The sequence below is a fragment of the Hyaena hyaena genome, unplaced genomic scaffold (genome assembly GCF_003009895.1).
Source record: "Hyaena hyaena isolate Hyena2069 unplaced genomic scaffold, ASM300989v1 scaffold_7, whole genome shotgun sequence".
In the NCBI taxonomy this organism is placed as follows: Eukaryota; Metazoa; Chordata; class Mammalia; order Carnivora; family Hyaenidae; genus Hyaena; species Hyaena hyaena.
The window spans coordinates 7,226,231-7,240,996 of NW_024080639.1; the positions used below are offsets into that span (position 1 = coordinate 7,226,231).

At 36.4% G+C, this 14,766-nt stretch overlaps 1 protein-coding gene across 3 annotated transcripts in view; it reads right to left on the bottom strand.

Annotated features, from left to right (window-relative positions):
• Positions 1–3,109: 3,109 nt before the first annotated feature.
• PHKB (phosphorylase kinase regulatory subunit beta) overlaps positions 3,110–14,766 on the bottom strand; it is a 234,772-nt gene continuing 223,115 nt past the window's right edge. For 2 of the 3 annotated variants that reach the window (XM_039241564.1, XM_039241571.1), the window contains 5 exons: positions 14,052–14,186; positions 8,429–8,558; positions 7,163–7,270; positions 4,659–4,799; positions 3,114–4,008 (listed from right to left, as the gene is read on the bottom strand). In XM_039241564.1, the coding sequence (XP_039097495.1) occupies positions 3,871–4,008; positions 4,659–4,799; positions 7,163–7,270; positions 8,429–8,558; positions 14,052–14,186 (652 nt within the window). In that variant the 3' untranslated portion in view covers positions 3,114–3,870. Of the gene's footprint in view, positions 4,009–4,658; positions 4,800–7,162; positions 7,271–8,428; positions 8,559–14,051; positions 14,187–14,766 lie in introns of all 3 variants that reach the window. The other variant, XM_039241575.1, reaches the window with a different exon arrangement.

Genomic DNA, 14,766 nt, shown 5'->3' on the forward strand with positions numbered 1-14,766 from the left:
TGCTGCTCATCTACTTTCCTCCTAGATGAAAAATCAAAATGGCCACTCCCAATAGCCATTTACTACCTTGGGGAGCATGACTATGTCAGTCATGCAGTTTGTGCACTGCATAAAGGTGCTCAGTTGAGAGGGGAGCAGGGCAGCTGAAATTCAGTTTACACTGGGATCTCTGATACACATGTCCTGGGATGGAGTTACATCTGTTAAGAGAAAGGACCATTTTTGCTGCACAAAGGTGCTTAGCCCTGTGCCCATGGGGTTGAGTATGCCCAGAAAGGGTGCCTTTTTCTAACTCACACAGATGTCATATGGGATGGCAACAGCCCTGCAGGAGATTAATGCCAGATGGTGGTGTGTGTGGTACGGGAAGGACTTCTACTCTGGAAGGATGTTTTCTGTCTTTTCCCCCTAGATGCTGACTCAACACTCATCTGATTCCCTCCAAATGCATTAGGTTTTTCATAATTTATCTACTGGCCTTATCCTCACCCTGTACAGCTTCTGGAATGCCAGAGTATTGGAGCCAAATACAAATTCCAAGGAGTTTTTTTGTCTTACTGCTGCTTTTCAGAGTTTATGGTATGAGGTTGTATTGCTTCCTCTGTTTGAATGCTGCTGGTGTCGTTTTGTTGACCCTTCTTCCCTCGTTTCTCATTCATGTTGTTAGTTTCTAAAATAGAGTAGTTTTATGATCTGGCTGCATACTAACATGCTACTTCCAGCCTCTCCTTGATTTAAAAGTGGTCTCTCTGTGCTGCTATAATTGTGTGGTCATATTGTGTTGACTCTTCCACTTTTATATGCCATTTATTTAATATTCATGTTCATGAAGGGCTCCAAGCATGCTGAACCTACTCCTTAGAGTTCTGGTGAAAAGTTAAATTTATTCAGGTGTTCTAGAAATATTGTTTGGTGTCCACAAGGCACTGCAAGTTTATCACATATTGAGGATGACATAAAGATGATCCCACACTCTGATTTTTTTAATTGAAATATGACTTTGTCAGACTTAAAATGGAAGAAAATCTGGAAAACACCATGTTTCTTAAAATGATAGCTCTGGAAATGTAGTTGAATTTGATATTCAGTCAGGAGTTTCCAACAGACGTTGCTAGTACAATAAACTTACGCAGTGAATCTGCCATTGTGATAGACGAAGCTTTAAATCAGATTTAAATCTTGTCATGCCTGGATAAATGTGCTAATATTTTCAGTCAGTCTCTCATACAGCTGTTAAAACATTTTGACTCTATAGGCCGAATGGGACTTCTAAAATTCATATGAGTTCTGTGTTCTAAATCTTACTATGTTTTGCTTTTCTAGTTAGAAAACAGACATTGGTTTCTGTAGAGGTGTGCACAAGGATTACTGATCCCAACATCTTTCAGTACAATAAATTTTGAATTTCATCAAAATACAAACTTGGTACATATGTCACAGATTCTGAATGCCTTCAGCAACATGGGAAAACTAGAATTCTGCATATGTAACATTTAAACAGGAAACTAAAACTCATTCAGAAAATATACATTTGCATTTGATGTTTGATTTCAATAAAGACAGTGACAGGTTTCTGGCAACTTTGCTCAGCTTATCAAGCTTTTTAAAAATTCTTAAAAATACAACACAGTTTACTTTACATTTCAGGAAATATTAAATATTCCAGGTTTTTTTTTTTTTTTAATTCTTATTTCCAGTTTCTCCAACTAGGAAGTGTCAGTCTCTCCATGGGCTTCAAGTTTAAAGTTTTTTGTATGCTTCTTTTTATAAACTAGGTTCATTATCTTTTCATAAACTCTCTTAATTTATTAAGTAATTATCTTCTTTGTCATACTCTGCTCCTCAAGATGTTCTAAAGGTTAGACTTCACCTCATTCTTCTCAATTTTGCTAGCCAGTGCATATATGATTTTTATGTGAGAACCAGGCAGTATACTTCAAAGTTAAGAGAAATGTACCTGACTCTGCAGATTTTTCCATGTGCTCAACCATCCATTTATTTGATATCAATCTGACTTGTTTCTGAAGCCACTTGTCCTGTCTTCCTTAGGTCCTTTCAAGACTCTACAAATGGACTGCATTCTTTGTGTAACAAGTTTTACTTCTCAGGTGATACTCCGAATGGTCAGAAAAATGATTCTTCCTACAGATGCTGGCAAGAATGTGGAGAAACAAGAATCCTCTTGTACTGTTGGTGGTAATGCAAATTGGTGCAGCTGCTCTGGGAAACAGTGTGGAGGTTCCTAAAAAAATGAAAAGTAGAACTACCCTACAACCTAGCAATAGCACTGCTAGGAATTTACACAAGGGATACAGGAGTGCTGATGCATAGGGGCACACGTACCCCAATATTTATAGCAGCACTCTCAACAATAGCTAAATTATGGAAAAAGCCTAAATGTCAATCAACTGATGGGTGGATAAAGAAGATGTGGTTTATATATTCAATGGAATACTACTCGGCCAGGAGAAAGAATGAAAATCTGGCCATTTGTAGCAATGTACATGGAAATTGAAGGTATTATGCTAAGTGAAGTAAGTCAGTCAGAGGAAGACAGATACCGTATGTTTTTACTCATATGTGGATCTTAAGAAACTTTAACAGGAGATCATTGGGGAAGAGGAAAAAAAAAGGTCACAAACAGAGAGGGAGGCAAACCAAAAGAGACTCTCAAATACAGAGAGCAAACTGAGGGTTGAAGTAGGGGGTGGAGGAGAGGGGAGAGGGGGTATGGGCATTGAGGAGGGCACTTGTTGGGATGAGCCCTGGGTGTTGCATGGAAGCCAATTTAACAATAAATTGTATAAAAAAACAAAGCAAAAAAAAAAAACCAACCCAGAAAAATGATTCTTCTTAGGTTCATGGCTCAAACTAATGGGCTGTACTATAACATTCAGTAAGGAAATAAATTGATAAAACTTAAACGTTTAGTCTATTTTCTATTTCTATTAAAGTTTGCTTAAGTGAATTTCATAGAAAAATATGTGTAATGGAAGGTTCCATATATTCTCTTCCATTCTATCTCCAGGTCAATTAAATGGAAATATTCAGGAATAATAAACTTAATATTGTGAACATGAGAACAAAAAGATGTGTCCAGATACATTCATTAATTCAGAAATAAAATTTAATGATTTTCAATTTTGTTTTTACTAGTACAAACTAGTTTAATAGTCCATACTTCTGAAAAATCTTACACATGCCATATTTTTAGTAAGGGCTCAAAGAAAAATGTCTAATCAGGTATAGATTACACTGTATTTTAGTCCAGCCCCTAAAGTCAGCCCAAATACAAAACTATAGTCATGTTTACAAGGTAAAAGTTGTAGGGTAGCTCTGTACACTAAAATATCATCAACAATACAGTTTCTGAGAAGCAAAACATTAGCTGGCAGATTTGCTTTTATGATTTTTAATATCTTTTTTTAGTATAACAATGCCACTAAGTTAAGTTCACCATTCTTTCAATATATTTTCATTCCCAGTATGCACCACTAGCTGGAAAATTCATTTTAATGGCAGTAAGGTAGGAATTTAGTCCAAAGAGCAAAGATTCATTTTGATGAGTTATTTGATCATAAAACATGCAGTGGTGAACCTTCAATTCATAAGCTATTTCTGTCATTCAGTAAAGATTATTATTGTTGTTGGCATAATAATCATCAGAACTTTTTCTACTTAGTTAAAGCATTTCTTACCATTAGATAGGCTATGGCGTGCAAGAGGTCCAGTGACTCTGCCAAGGATGTGGCAACCACCTCACCAACATACTCAGTCCATACATTAATGGTGGCCTGAACTAAGCTTCAATACAAAATTTAACACACTACTAGAAAACATGTCTCAACAGAGCCTCTTACACGTTTCTCACTAGCTAACCAGACATGGGTCATCATTGCTTGGTTTGACTTCTCCTTCTAGCAGCAAATTCATCACAACCTTTGTCAAATAGCTGCATGTTCCTTTTTTTCCCAGCGGGGGAGTGTTGTAAAAGGAAGTCATGTCATCCTACAAAGGAAAACAGTAAGCAAGTCATTTGATTTTTGTTTGTAAAGAGTTGACAGGTAAAATCAATGTCAGCCTGGGGGGGAAATAAATTCACCGAAAGATTTCCTTGTGGAAAACAGAATTTTCTTGAGCTTTTCTTTTGTTTTCCTAAGGCATCTTCTCAGCATATAAAACAAAGACAGATGTTTTTAGTATTCTCCTCTTTGCTGATAATTTTTATTTACTTAGGGAACCTTTTTACAGATGAGCATAAAATATTAAACACAGAGCCTGGAAGGGACTATATTAGGTAGTACACACAGCACCAAGGTAGCCTGTTACGCATTCCCATCCTCCCCAGAATTTAATTTTATAGCCTTCTGGAATCTATGGCTCCTCTCTGGTAAAACACATTTTAACTGCTAACTATATAAAGAAAATTTATGTCTTCCTAGTTTTCTTTTTAGTCAGAGCTCATAGCTGAACTGACTAGTAATTAACTAAAACGTACCACTAATTCCTCAAAGAAGCCAGACTTCCTCCCTGCCCCTCGAGTACTACATTTTGCACTCTATAAATCTGTTTTGTAAGTTAAATGAGAAGAGATTAGGGATATTTTGAAAAGTGGCAACAATGAAAAAACTCTACAAAAGGCTGTTTTATCTACTTACTTGTTTTTCAACTTCCTTTAGTTGACTCTCATCTTTTTGAAATTCATGAAATGCTTCTTTCACCAGTTTGTCTAGATCTACTTTGTCTTGAAATTCCAGCTCAGGGTTTCTTTCCAGTACAATGGATACAACCATTAGTAACTAGGAGAGAAAGACGTTGAAAGCCAATTATATGAACCATAAAAGCAACATAGCCTGGACATGTTTTCATTCTTTAGTCAGGTTGATGGATGATCCTCGTATTCCATAATGTGTTCTGTACAGTGATGGGTTTTTGGATCATTGTGAATGGAATCTTTCTAATCTTAAAAATTAGTAGCATAAGTTCTATTTGGAAACTGTACATTTTTTTCATTGTGTATATCTTTGTAGCTGAGCAGAAATGTTTTTTAGTCACTTAACTGCAACTAATAACTTTGAAAAATGATTTTCCTAATCCTATCATTAGTACATAGTGCCCTATTCACCCAAAGCGCCTGAATATTCTGACCTTTGGGCATTAATCCTTGTTGGCAAGACACCAAAACCAGTGTCCAGTGGAGCAGAGGCTACCCTAGAAGAGGTGGTAGGCAGCAAGGTCAAAGAAGGCAGGTAAGTTCAGTGGAGACTCTGATCAAATGACTTGGAGCCCAGCACCCTAAATACTGAGTATAATACTGTGACATCACAGTAGTTTCTCAGGGGATGCTTACGTTTTAAAAAATACACCTAACTCTGACCTCTTTATGGTATGAGTACTGTTTGGTCTGCATGTCTTAGTTTAATGCATCATCCTATTTGTCTATTTCATACATTCATCCTAAGTAGTAACATTCATTTAAATTTATTTTCTTTTTTTAGGGCACCAGCGTGGCTCAGTTAGTTAAGCATCTGACTTTGGCTCAGGTCATGATCTCGTGGTTTGTGGGTTTGAGCCCCATGTTGGGCTCTGTCAGAGCCTGGAGCCTGCTTCAGATTCTGCATCTCTCTCTCTCTGCCTCTCTCCAACTCATGCTCTCTCTCTCTCAAACTCTCTCTGTCTCTCTTACCTACAGAGTGTAAGTGGGAAAGGGGCAGAGAGAGAGAGAGGGAGACACAGAATCCAAAGCAGACTCCAGGCTCTGAGCTGTCAACATAGAGCCCAATGCAGGGCTTGAACCCACAAACCACGAGATCATGACCTGAGCCGAAGTTGGATGCTTAACTGGCTCAGCCACTCAGGTGCCCCAGTAACATTCATTTTAGATGACAAACTGTTACACGCAAAGACTGTGTCTGAGTACACAATGCTTGGTAAAGACTTTCTGATGATCATTATCACTTCTACTTTGCACATGAAACAGGAAAAAAGACCTCATAATTCCAAACTTGGGATTCGTCCTGACTGTACTTTATCTAAATTCTTCCAAAACAGAACCTGAAAGAACCAAAGGAAACACTTTCAGAAAAATTCAGGTCTCAAAATGTGGAAGATCCTGGGGCAGGGCTTTAGCCAGGAGAATATAAAGTGTTGCTCTAGTTCTGAAGAAAAATTTCTCCTGCAAAGGCACCTTCATTTTGGTCAAGAAGGACCTCCATGTACATTGTAGGTCCCAGATGCTGGGCACTAACCACTGGAAGGCTAACAGCACAAGGAAGGCATTCACCCTTTCAATAACCCCATCTCTTTCTGACCCCAGTCTGCCGGACTTCTCACATGCTGCTGATACTGTTTCCAAATCCTGGCACATTTGAGATAAGACTGAATCTCATTCAACTCTGGCTGTAGTTCCAGACACACTGCATTTCAGCTGCCACATCCAGTTCAGCACTTACTAAGAGCTTCTGTATCACTAATACATGTTACTCACCCAAAAGGGACACAAAGTCTGATGGAGACATTCCCAGAGAAAGAGACAAAGTGAAAACGAGCTATAAATTAAATCCATTCATTATGGGGATTTTTTATTTATCAGCATAATGTTTTAAAATGGCAAAAGAACATGTCTATACACGTGCATGGATGTGTGTTATTTTAGCATTTAACTTTATATAAAACAATGATACAGCACAAAATTACATGTCTTCTCTTGTTTACAGCAAGATGTTTGGAAAGGTGTCCCTCAAAATATCAACACCAATGATCTGTTGCTACTGGCTGTGGGGAATTTTTTTCTTTTTTGTTATTTTCTGAACTATTAAGATTTTTTACAATTGTCATGTGCTATTTCTCTAAACAGAAAAAAAAAAACCAACCCTGAAATTAAAGCATAGGATAAGATCACTTCCTCTGTTTTTTAGTGGTGTTAATGCACTTGCCCTTAATGGCAAGCTGGACAGTCTTTTTACACTGAAGGATTTAAGATGTTTAAATTGCCCATATACTTTGACGTGGGTCAAGGACGGCTATATCCTCCAAGACTCAACTAGAAGATCGGGTTAGGTAAGGAGTGGAATTCCTGGTCTCTTGGGCAGTTTCCTTTATGTTAGTTTTCAGGGAACAGATAAAAGCATTTCTTCAGCAATCTACATTTCTAAATACAAACCTCCACAACAATCTGTCTGTACTTTGGCTGGTCAATACTCCCCAACATGTCTTCAACAAGGAGAGAGAAATTCATTTCATACATGGTCATATCTGACAGGGTTGGTTGCTGAAAAAAAAAAAAACAACCTCGATATTAACATGCTGCATTCTTACACTGTGGTTTCCACTTTATAGAGGAATTTCAGGTTAATCAATAATCTTTTTCAGTTTCTATAAAACCTTAGAGAGCATTTTCAGCTATATGACTGGATTTAATATATGTCAAACTACTGAAGCCAACCAGCTGACTACTGTGATAAATTAAACAACCTCCTGTTCTAAGTGGTTATCTTCACTATACAAATGTTAAGGGAGAGGGGCTATATTGGAAATCCACTTCAATACACAAAAGGAACAGCCAAAAATTGAGACAACAAATAGAGTATATATTGCTTTCAGAATTAGCACAAGAAGTTATGCTTGCTGTCACACTTTACCATGTAAGTCACCTGCTACTGATTTTACATCATTCTGTGGCAGATCTTTTCTGAGAAGCAGCACAGAAATGCATACAAATAAGCAAAAACAACATTACATGTAGAAATGGCAAGAAAACACAGAAAAAAAAAGCAAAACTAAAATAATTTACTCTACCCTTTATATTTCATTTAAAACAAAAAGACTGCATGGTCTTCCATTCACTTTTTACAAACCAAATGAAAGCAGCAAATAAACTCAAATCCAAATCCAAATTTAGGCATGGTGACTACCTCTCAAGGGATTGAAGAGAAGGCTCTAAATGTTAGGTTTGTATGTTGTAAAGCAGATGGAGTCACCATCAGAGATGGAGAAATGATGAATCATACTTATTTGCTTCTACCTCGATAATGATGTACAATGAACTTCATCACAGCCTCAGAACAATGTGAACCCACGAACCGTGAGATCATGACCTAAGTGAAACTCGGACGCTTAACTGACTAAGCCACCCACGCGGCCCTAAATACAACCTTTAAGCAAAATATCCATTTGGTAAAGCAAGGCTTTTGTATAGAGAGGCACTAAAATTAAAGTAACTCAGACTGGGAAAAAATATTTCCAATCCAATTGATTAGGTTTCTTACTTTCCAGTATTTCCTCCCTTCAGGTATCTATCTCTATACCCTTCCTTTAAATACTCTTAAAAAAATGGGATAAGCAGAAAGGTTATTTGCAATGCAGAGGGGGAAAGAATTCCCTATGCCCTTAGGTCCCTTTAAATGATGTATATATAATGGGGCTGTACCTGTGGCAAATGCTTCCCAGCTACAATGATTCCATTGGGAGTTCGCTCCAGGATCTGCCATACTCTGTCATAGAACCCAGCGGGAGTTCTATTCAAAGACCCATCAATCTGACGCCTGTTCATCCAACATCTGTAGACCAAAAGAAAATGCCTCAGAGTTGGAAAACAAGCTTGTTCTGGTAGGGAGAAGGGCTTTCAATATGGATAAATTGTTCCAATAGAGTAAGCAATAAAAGCCAAAATCCATCAATGATGCAGATCTACCATGCGTTACAGAGGTTACTAAATATTTCATAGTGAAATCAGAGCTTGCAGGATAGGAGAAAATCCCCCAAGATTTTAAAAAATTTAATAGGCAAAATGATATTCTCTAGTAAGTTATAAGGTTGCTCACTATAAGATCAAATGACTTCCTAATATGCAAAGAAGCTCCATTTAAAAACATAGAAGCAGCCAATTTTGAAATAACTTCATGTGGTTCTTACATGCAATAAAATGTAAACTTCACGAATGCATGGATAGCATATGGCTTGATCACTCTTATATACCTCTCCCAGAAAGATGCTTAATAAACATTTGATAAATAATGAAGGCTCAAAAAAGCATTATGTATCTAATGAAATATATCTTGTCTTAAACTTTAAACTTTACATTCATTTTTCTATTTAAATATGGCCAAAGTACCAGTGCTGAAAAATCAGCTACAAAATCTTACATGTCATATTAATCACACCATAGCAATAGCCAAAATTCTAGATCTCTTACTTCCATGGATTATGTATTACATCTTAAAGATATAATACTCACAAATTGCTAAAGATTCAGAACTTGGATAACTTGAAAAGAACATACAAATGACACAGTAGTATATTGTTCCAAAAGCTGAAGCTAGGCACAGATATACATTTTTTTCACTTGGTATTAAAATAGTCATCAAATGAAATGTGCCATCAACCACAAGGTAAGTATGTGACCAACAATATTTCTAGGTAGGAAAATAGCTGTGCAGGAGACAATATACTGAAAAAGATATTTTGTTTCTGATGGAAGAGGACCAATAAAATTTTAAAACTGCATAAATGAGTGAGGCATCTTTTTTGGATACACAGATTTTTTTGGCAAGCCTAGACTTGCGTGGCTGGGTTCAGTGATGTGCCAAACAGAAGCCCAGAGGTGTAGGGTTCCTTGGTGATGTTTTACTTTGGATAATGGATGTGCAAACTGAATACCCAATATTCTGCATGTGATTTTTTTTTCCTATTCCCTTTGTTTGGCAATAAGAAAAAAAGTATTTTCAGATTTCTATACAGTCATGGTTAATATTATAAAAAGGAGAGTTTTGCTTAGAACAACAAAGTAGAAATGTGTAAATAACTCATAATGGAGATGAAAAATTATTTTTGAGGACCTCTCTTATTTTTTCGGCTTTTAATTTTGAAAAATTTTAAACTTTTACAGAAGAGTCAAAAACTAATTCACAAAGTTTCTGTATACTCAGCCTCCTCTACTTCTGTCATATTACATAACAACTATCAGAATCAGGAAATGAACATAGACACAATACTATTAGTTATGGACCTTATTCAAATTACCATTTGAATGACATTTTACCACTAAAGTCCTTGTTTTTTTTTTTTTTTTTTTTATTATTTCTAGGAGAGAGAGAGACAGCGTGAGCAGGGGAGGGCCAGAGAGAGAGGGAGTCACAGACTGAAACAGGCTCCAGGCTCTGAGCTGGCAGTCAGCACAGAGCCCGACGCGGGGCTCGAACCCACGAACCGCGAGATCATGACCTAAGCGAAAGTCAGACGCTTAACCGACTAAGCCACCCAGGCGCCCCTAAAGTCCTTGTTTTGATTGTGGGTCCAATCTAGGACTCCACACTGCATTTGATTTCCAAGTCCCCTTAGGTTCTTCCAATCTGTGATAGTTCCTCAATTTTCTTTCATCTTTCATAAACTTAACATTTTAGAAATGTCAATTATTTTATTGAATGTACCTCAGTTTGGGTTTATCTGAGGTTTTCTCATGATTAGACTTAGATTATGCATTTTTGGCAAGAATACCTGGAAGCAGCTGTGCCTTTTTGGTATATCATTATCAGGGAGTACATGCTACTGATGTGTTTTATTCCTGGGATGCTAACCTTGATCATTAGATAAGGTAAAGTCTACCGGGTTTCTTCATTATAAAAAGCATCTTGAGTGGAAATACTTTTAAATTATACAAATTTTTCATTTCTCAACCTACTTCCACCCACTAGATTTGAGCATCCATTGATGGTTCTTGCTTGCAACAATTATTACTATTGTATTTGTCTAATGATGATTTTCTATTTCCATCATTCCATCTATATTTATTAATTGGAATTCTACTACTAGGAAGAATCCCTTCTATCCCATTTATCTATTTATATCAGCATGGACTCATGGACATTTATCCTATGGGTTCTAATTTAGTACTATTATTATCCTTCAGTATGTCTCCAGTATCCTTCTAACACATCTCTGTAATTTTCTGGACAATTATCTTACTTCTGGTACTATAAGATGCTCCAGGTTCATCTTGTATTTTTCCCACCCCAGCCCTGGAATCAACCATTTTTTTCCCCATGGAATGTTGGCTCCTCTTATTAAAAAATATTATTTAGAAATCAGTATCTGGGCACTAGGTTTGCTCACTGCTGTGGGAGTTTCCTACTTCTGGGTCCTCTCAGTGGACAGAGCCAAGAAATATATGGACATATACTCATATATACACACATATCCAGGCTTATTTCTGTAGTTGTCCATCTGTGTGAAAACCATGAATTCATACTGACATTTGCAATTTCAATCCACCACCACAGATATATTCTAATCCTTCCCCTTCCCTCATCTGTAATTCTTTTTTTAATGGTTATTTATTTTTGAGACATAGAGAGACAGAGCTTGAGTGGGATAGGGGCAGAGAGAGAGGGAGACACAGAATCCGAAGCAGGCTCCAGGCTCCGAACTGTCAGCACAGAGCCCAATGTGGGGCTCGAACTTACTGACCACAAGATCATGACCTGAGCTGAAGTCGGCCGCTCAACCGACTGAGCCACCCAGGTGCCACCCCCACTCTCCCCCTTTCCTCATTTGTAACTACATTCTCTGACGAAGAGAAATCCGGCTCTCATTACCCACAATTTATTTACACAATATGTACAGCAATTTCAAAATTACCAATCCTTGTCTCTGTGAGAAAAATACTTATTAACTAATAAGTACAGTATTTGTGTGTAGCTCTTTCTCCCCCCCCACCCCCTTTAACTTTATAGTATCCAGAAATGTTTTCCAAAGGTACTTAGGTTAATTCTTTTCTTCTCCACTCCTTTCAGGGTGGGAATATTATCCATTTGTAACACAGTTAGGTTCATTTGTTACTATTCATATTGTTTTATTTTTTTTTTTCATATTTGGATTAATTTTAGTTATTTACATTTTGGGCATATAAAATATTACCAAAGTTTAAGAATCAGAGCTATTTTAAAAAGGTATATTCAGGGAATTACTGCTCTCCCATTCAACCTTAAAACCCTGTACCCAGCTGTCTTTTCTTTCCACCCTGTTCCTACCCACTCCCTGAAGGTAACCAATCTCTTTAGTATCTAATTTAACCTTCCTGTATTTCTTCTGTACAAATGAGCAGATATCTCTTTCTTTCTTACATGAAGAGTAGCATACTACAGATGCTCTTTGTATTTTGTTGTTTTCATGTAACAGTATAGTCTAGAAACGATTCCATATCAGTTTAGAGACAACTCTCCTTTTTTCCCCACAACTGCCTTATACTCCATTGTGTGCATGCAACACAGCTTATTCAAATAATCTCCTATGTATGGGGATTTAGGTAATGGGCATTCCAAAATTTATTATTATAAATGATGCAATGAACAATATTGCATACATATGTATTTTCATATGGTTGGAAGCACATCTTCAGAGTAGATTCCTAAAAGTCAAAGTCTACATATAAATGTAGACTTGTTTTAGATGTTGCCAAATTCCCATACCGAAGGGCTGTACCCACCAGCTACATATGAGAGTGTCTGTTTCCCTTCAGCCCCACCAAATGTTTGTCATGCTGCTTAACTTTTGTCAGATGGATGAGAAATGGTATCCAATATGTGTTTTAATTTACATTTCTCTAATTATGAGTTAGTTTAAATATCTTTTCAAATATCTAAGACTCATTTATTTATGTTTTAAAGGAATCGATTAATCATATTTTTTCCTGGTCATCTCTTAGGTTATTGGTTCTTTGTCCATCAGTTTTTAAGAATTTTTGGACATTAGCTCTTTGTAGACTATGTTTTGTTCCAGTTTCTCAGCTGTCTTCAGAGATTGTCTATTTTCTTCCATTTTTAAATTTTTATATATAGTCTTATTAATTTTTTAATGCCCCAAATTTAGGCCATAGTTAGAAAGCCTTTTCCATGCTGAGGTTAAAGCAGAATTTACCCATGTATTCTTTCAGCAATGGTACGGTTTCATTTTTTATATTTAGAAATCAGATCTGTTTAGAGTTCATTCTTGTGTATAGTATAAAGTATGTATTTGATTTTATCTTTTCCTAAATGGCTATCCAGTTGTCCCAACACTCTCTATTTAAAAAGCCCATCCTTGACCCAGTGATATGAGACATCACCTTTATCACTGGTTAAATTAAATTTCCATATGTGCTTAAGGTCTATTTCTGGACTTTCCATTCTGTTCAGCTGGCCTCTTTATGCTTTCATGTGCCAGCATTATACTGTTTTTATCACAGAGGCTCTATGGTATATTTCACTGTTAGGGCAAGTCCCTCTTTTATGTTCTGATTATTCTTGCATATTTGTTTCTCCATATGAAGCTTAGTATTAACTTGTCTAACTCCATAAACAGCTTGTTGGAATTTTTTTGAATTGCATTACATTTATAACTGATATCTTTTTAATGTTGAGTGTGCCTAAGAACAAAGATGTCTTTCCATTTGCTCAAATCTACTTTTATAGAAGACTTGTTTTCTAGGAATATAACTATACCACCTTAGAAAATATCAGACACACAAATAATTACGTAAATAATTATATTAAACTTCTTTCTGTAATAAAATATTCTTCAATACATCACACAAATATTTGTTTTGCTCTTATTCTAAGCTTAGTACAAATTAAGTCTATGAAACAGTTTAGCCCTGAAGAAGTTTATAGTCTACTTAGTGAGAAAGAGTCACAGGCAACTTATTTAAATAATGTTACCAAACACAAATCTTTCCATGCCAAAATGTGTGGAGGCGATGGTGAGTGCTACAAAGGTTCAGAAAGGGAACTGACCAAAATGGCATGATGGAGTGTTACAGTTTGCACAAAATAATAAAATTAAAAAACAGTGATAAATTATACCTGAAAAAAGTATAAAATTAAAATCAACAGAAAATCACAACTGAAGATAGACATTTTACTTAGTGTCTCTGTGTATACTGTCTACCTAGTAAGGTGGCCTCTGGTACTCTGCTGCATTTTATTTCTTATTACTATCTTATTAATTCATATACATATCAAAGTATGATGTTACTGTAAGTCCAGAATGTTCTATAGGTAATAAAGGGCCCTCATTACCCTCCATTCTGTTGAGGCTGGAGAATATCCAACAGAAGCTGTTTAACTTCACTAGGTGACAGCTGATACAAGTCTCTCGCTGGCTTATCTCCACCACGGATCTGCAGTTCATACTTCATAGCATGGATGATCCACCTGAAACAAAACAGGAGAAGCATAATCAATAACTCTTAAAATGAAATCATCTCCTGCTTCTCATGACAATGCCCCTGTTAACAGCACTGACCCATTCAAAGGAGAACGAACAAAAGGCCATTTGAATTTTCTGAACCACTGATATAATTACTTCCATCAAGTTTATATGACATGATAAGATTCTTAAAAAAGAGGTCTGCTCTTGCATATGTGGTTAGGTAGTAAACATGAAAATAGGTAAGGAGTAAAGCATACGGTATACAATAGCTGCTACACTATTATTTTCATAATATTAGATCTATGCAAAAAACCAAATAGGATAAAAACAATTCATTTCAAGAAATGGGCTGAGATATGCTGTTATAGAAATGTTCCTTTCCCAGGAAGGCCAAACAAATGCTATCACCTATTTTCTTTACTTTGCAGTCATTCCCTTGTGATGGGAGGGCGCAGAAAAGTACATGACTTTGAAAGAAAAGGGCGCAGTTAGTTTTAACTCAGTCATAATAGTATATTAGAGAACACACTATAACAAGAAGATTTCAGAAGAATCTTCTTTATAGATATTTAAATATAGATA